Source organism: Bremia lactucae, linkage group LG7 (genome assembly GCF_004359215.1).
Source record: "Bremia lactucae strain SF5 linkage group LG7, whole genome shotgun sequence".
NCBI lineage: Eukaryota > Oomycota > Peronosporomycetes > Peronosporales > Peronosporaceae > Bremia > Bremia lactucae.
The window spans coordinates 2,808,904-2,815,092 of NC_090616.1; the positions used below are offsets into that span (position 1 = coordinate 2,808,904).

Below are 6,189 nucleotides of genomic sequence, written 5' to 3' on the forward strand. Positions count from 1 at the left end.
GATGTGACGTGCCCTTATGGCATCGTCCAACTCGACAAACCATCTCAAGAGGGAGTCTTCTTCGACTCCCCTATACTTAGAGATGTCAATCTTTAAAGTTTCGGGACGACGCGTTTGCGTCATCCCAGGTACAGGGGTCTGTACCTGTTGTAACCTCAACAGTTCTGCCTGTTGAGAGCCTTGCTGATTCAGCAAGGCTACGTTTTCCTTCATCTCGTCAAGTTCATGTTGTATGAACTTGGCGATGGCTGAATGGAGGGCATCTCTGTCCAAATTGGACAGCATTGCATCGTTTCCTACGATCGAACTCATTCGTTCGACCGCACTCCTTTCTATATCACTTAAAAAGGAGTAGCTTTCACGGGAAACGTGATGCGTATTCCCACTATCAACTAACATGTCCATGTTAAATGTGGAAAATGTGGTCCTTGGACGGACTACAAAGTGCTACCAGGTGTGACGGGGCACTACGACTTGTACTGCTTCAGCACAAGTCCACTTCCCACTGCTTCAGTTGCGAGTGGTGCCTCACGTTATTTCATACGTGGAGGGGAAGACTTCTCTTTAAGGTAACTAGCTTAAGAGGGTAAAATGAAAACTGTATTAATATAATTAAGCGTCTCTCTTTCTATCTTGTAAATGCTAACTTAATTATAATCTAATACTAAACATGTAATTGAATTCTTATCTTTATCTTATCTGTAACTCTCACTTTGATTACCTCTACAGCTGATTAGTCTGCGGAATAAATAGATATAATGGTCTATACCTATTTATGAATAAGAATTCTGAATGTTACTGTATAAAGTAATATCCTCCAAATATTATCTACCTTTTAGATAATATATTAATTAACAGCCTTTAAGTGTTAATTTCATGTAACGATACACCCCGTTTTAGGTACGGCGCCTAATATCAACGTTGCATGCTCAATTTTTCAGCTATTTGAAGGATTGGCTTTAACTTAGGCTTAGGTGAGTTAAGTATTAGCTAAGGTTATTTGAATTTTGGCAAATCTAAGCATATCACTCTTGACAAATTTATGCTTACTTAGAATCAGACGAATCGCTACTACTAGCACTCCTAGAATCCGAATTTGAATCAGAGTCAGAAGTGCTGTCACTACTACTACTGCTGCTACTACTACTGTCATCACTCGAGTCAGATTCCGACTCTGAATCACTCTGGTTAGCTGATCCTTTTGTCTGTTCCATGACTACTTTCGGTGCATTCTTCAAATATTCCCGCAAGTCTGTCGTTAGACCTCCAAGACCAATAGACGTGAAAAAGTTGATAGCAAAACGGGTGTTGCGTGGGTTATCTTTAGAGAATAGACCCGCAAAAGTAGGCTGCATTACTTCGTCCGAAAACCTCGTATTGAGCATTTTCATGCCAATGTGTTCTGACAGCTCTTGACACAAAATCTTGATGAAGATACGACTGGATGACGTCGTCTCCTCCTCGTTCAGGTGAATGTATTCAAATACTGTCCATGGCAAAGCGTCTGTGAACAGCAAATGAGCGAAAAGCTTCGCTACATTGCGAAGCTTATTCGTCTCCAGACGGTGAATCAATGCGTATTGTTCAGCAAAACATTTATCAAAGGCGTCCTGATACTCTCGCTTAATCACACAAAAACGCTCACTAAGCAGTCCGTAGTAGCGAAGGTATGTCCGTTCCTGACTGCAACACTCGATAAGCATCAAGCAGATTTCTTTTTCTTGGCCAGGACGAATATTTAATTTCATCAATTTGTGTGCGCACTCCTCGTGTGTTATACTAGACATGATGGTTAAGTAAATTGTACGGCGCAAATTCACAAGATCCTGCTCAGTATAATCCTGAATTGCCATGCTCGAGTCTGCGGATACCACCTGTTCCGGCTCACCTTCTTCATCGCCATCATCGTCGGTGTCGCTAGCCGACTCGGAACCCGAGTCGGATTCACCCAGTATCTCCTTTTTAATGGCAGTCCACATCTCCTCATTCTTCTCATAGTCTGGATCAAATCGAAACACATCCAACTTTTCCTCGCAGTCAATTGACTCCTCTAACGTTAATTCGTGTGTAATTTGGTCGCCTGACTCCACAAGATCCAGCTGTCCATGCACAGCGGGGTAGTCTACAAATCCACCCTTACGAATTGCAAAAAGTCCTTCAATCGTGTACTGAACACGCTTATCAATTTCTCCTTCGTGCAAAATGCCTCGGAATCGTTCAAAAATGGCACGTAGGCCTTCAGGACACAATTCAGCTAAGATCTGTCCACTCTCTTTCGTGAAATTCACTGCAACTTCCACAGAATCATCCGTTGGATTAGCTAATAGCAAGGTCAACACTTCAAGCGCTAAAAGTTCGTGTACAACCTGTTGGTTCACGAGATGCGCGACAAATCTTACAAGTGCAATAGCCACAACTTTATCGCCTCTTTTAAATGAGCGCCGGAAACGGTACACAACCCGTTTGACTAGCAATTCTCCAATCTCTGGCATCTTGGTGTTGACTACAGCTACAAGAGCCGAGTAGATGTGCGTAAAGCCTGGAGAAGCTAATTGTGCTTTCATTATGGCTCTAACTAGCAATCCACGAGCGCGCACCAAGTTTTCCTGAAAAAGCTCGGGCAAAATATTGCTCAAATTAGCCACATTTACCTTGTTTATGATTCCATTTAAGCTCTTGCGAAGTGCGTCCCACGTGCGACGCTGCACTTCTTCGGAAGATACATTAAGATCGAATTCTTGCTGCTCTCGTAGCTGCGCAAGCTTAAAAGGCGGAATATATACGCCACCCGTGCGACCACTGGCGCGGGCATCCAAAAGGAGCGTCCTCTTACGCACTGAAGTATCCTTCTTGTCTTCCTGCTTTACTGGACCTCGCGAGGGTGAGACTTCTTTATTATCATCGTTGAAGCGACGTGGAGGCGTGATGTCACTCGATGCGGTGTCATGATTTTTCGGCTCAATATTTTTGTCATCTTTGTTCGCGTGCGATTTACGACGCATTTTTTTGCGAGGTGGTGTGGATGCGCTGCGAGAGCGGGAATATGAAGAACCGCTGGATACTTTTCGTCTCCTTCGATGAGTTCTGCGGCGTCTTGAGCGCAAAGGAGAGCGCGACCGAGATCGCGATCGCGAACGGTATCGCTGTAGGGAGCGTGTGGCCGACGGGCTGCGAGCCATAGTTAAAATTTCTTTGAGATAATTTAAATTTAGGCCGAAATGGTCAAATAGCCACTTTAACGAACTGAAAATTGTTCCATGATTGAAAAATTACTTTTCGTACAGAAGAAATTATAGATAAATTAAATATTATTCATGTAGATAATATTGTCAATATTACCATACACATGGTAACATCCTGGCAGCAATGTGACAGTAATTGATTGATTCAAATCTTTTAACAACTCCAACAGTTGCTGTAGATGTAATGGGGCACACAGTGATTGGGAAACCGTTGTTGTGGTGCATTTACTTTATGGGTAAAATACCCTTTTATCCTCTTCAAAATTAGTTGATTACTAAAATCCCATTTATTATGGGTAACAAATGTGGTCGCCGGCGGCCGAAATCTATTTAAAATTAGCTAGGGTAAGGTTTTAGATTTAAGTAATTAAATAAAGTGCAGTTCACATTTTGATCTTTAAGCGTCTAGAGCCTTCCTAAGGCTTGCGCATTGATATGTGAGAGACAGAAGCCTTTCTAGATACATACTCTCGGGCACTAGTTGCCACTTGTTTCTACAATCCCTGAATTCCTTGAACAAGGATTCATAAAGCTTCTATAGCTTGTACGACTCCCTGAGTTGTTGGACCCTTTAGTTCTATAGAATTAAGAGACTCTTTGAGTCTATAAATCTTCTTCTGACTTACGGAGCGAGATAGCTCCGCTACACCTGGTAGCACTCGTAGTCAATCTACGCCTGAGTCTTTATATGACTAAGCGTTACAGAAATGGAAGAGTTTCCAGAACTTTCAGAGGCGCAGCGTATGACTAGCTCAAAAATTAGCTTGGTCTTAAACATATAGAGTCCATTATGTCCCAGGGCGCAGAGGTCCTACATGCAAGGCTTGAAGCCTTCATGCGATATGAATCCTCCCTGATCGGACAGGCTCAGGATCACCTTGCAGCATCTATGCCAACTCGGTACATCTCTGTACCCTGACTCAGAGCCTAAGGCTCGCCTTCTAGTTGTCATGTAAAGCCATTTGAGGGAAATGATAAAGAAAACCTCCCTATTTGGATTAAACAGATGGAGATGTTCATTGACTCCGCCTTGTTCTTAACAGAATGGCAAAAGGTGGCTATGACCATTTCCAAACTCGGAGGTAGAGCCATGGAGTGGGCATATCGTACAGGAGGTCCACAAACGACGCTTCCCCCCGAGCGATTCGCTGAAATAGCAAATGACCAGCATGTTTGCACCGTCTAATCAGGCTTTTCGCATGCGATCACGGTTCATAGCGACTCCTCAGGGTAAACGAACCCTAAGGGACTATGTCCAGGAGTCAAGAACTCATTGCATCTATGCTTTAAGACCTGGTGCAAGAAGCAACTGTCGTAACAATCTTTACGGGGGTCTCAATGAGGGCGTTGCCCGGACGGAATTATTCCGATCCCACCCTCCCTTTCTCGAAGAGGCAGCCAAAGCGCTACGCGCTGAGTTCGACTTTAAGACTGTTCGTTTTAGCACGCCAGCTTACCGTGCAAGCTCTTCGAAGGCATTTCTGGTCAAACCCTTCTAATGTACGTGAAGTGACACGTAAACGGTCACTTGACAAGGGAGTTGAGTTACATAACTCCTCGTCGGATGTCGGGTAGACACCAGCTCTGGTATCGAGCCAATACATGCTGAAAAAAAATGAAGACGTGAATGTCCCGGCCTCTAAGAGGTGTATTGTCTCTACTCCGAGACAGGGGAGACGCAAAGCGTCGATACCCTCACAAATTGATACGAGCGAGCAATTGCATACGCTTGTAAGTGGTGTAACCGGTAACATTGAGAAAGAAGTTAGCCCTTGCGGCAATTCCTTTATTACATGCTATTTCAGAGCCAGACAAAATGTCTATTGATGAGTGCGGACGAGCCTTAAAGGCTGGCGACTTATCTGAGATGGTGGTGGTTCGACCAGCGATTGAGTTAAACTCATCGTCACTTCTGGACGAAGCTGTCCTGGATGACACAAAAGCTGCACTTAGTGAGCGAATTGGGTCATCAATCCTTTAAGATCCTACGGATCCCTTTTATTCCTTGATTAAGGAATTCCAAGATGTGGTATGTACCAATCCACCATATGTTTTACCCCCGGATAGAGGTGTCCGTCATGAATTGACTTGGTTTCTGGAACCAAATGCTCTGTCACACGACAGTAGCCTTTACCAAAGGATTAATGTGACATTATTGACGATTTCTTCTGTGCTAAACATGAGGCTGGAATGGTACGAGTGAGCAAATCTCCCCATTCGACACCGACATTTTGTGACAAAAAGCCAAATGGTAAATAACGCATCGAACATGCTTATACTAAGCTTAATGCTGCCACTATACCAGCGCAAACCCTTATTCCTAGAAAGGATGTTCTCCAGAACATTATGGCGGGATGTACAATGTACAGTGGACTTGACTTAGTCGATGGTCATTACCAACTGCTCATACGAGCTAGCGATATCACGCTTACAGCGGTTAGCACCCCAAGTGGTATGCTATGGGAGTGGTTGTTATGCCACAAGGGCTTTCCAACGCCCCGGCAACATGTTATCGTCTGGTGACGCAACTGTTCCGCCCTCATCGAGGTTATGCACAGACTTATTTTGATGACGTTTTCGTCCATGGTCGTGCAAAGCAGGGTCGGTTGGATATGGAAAATCATTTAGACCATATGTGTAACGGGGTGTATCGTTACATGAAATTAACACTTAAAGGTTGTTAATTAATATATTATCTAAAAGGTAGATAATATTTGGAGGATATTACTTTATATAGTAATATCCTGAATTCTTATCCATAAATAGGTATAGACCATTATGTCTATTTATTCCGCAGACTAATCAGCTGTAGAAGTAATCAAAGAGAGTTACAAGATAAGATAGATAAGAATTCATTTACATGTTTAGTATTAGTTTATAGTTAAGTCAGCATTTACAAAGATAGATTAAGAGACACTTAACTATATTAATACAGTTTTCATTTTAC

At 43.1% G+C, this 6,189-nt stretch overlaps 1 protein-coding gene across 1 annotated transcript; it reads right to left on the reverse strand.

The window, feature by feature from the left end:
• Positions 1–1,046: 1,046 nt before the first annotated feature.
• CCR75_007647 (uncharacterized protein) lies at positions 1,047–3,002 on the reverse strand (the record flags this gene model as incomplete). The annotated part of the gene is made up of 1 exon (XM_067965705.1): positions 1,047–3,002. One exon carries the CDS (start codon positions 3,000–3,002, stop codon positions 1,047–1,049), a length of 1,956 nt encoding a protein of 651 aa, XP_067822533.1.
• Positions 3,003–6,189: the final 3,187 nt, after the last annotated feature.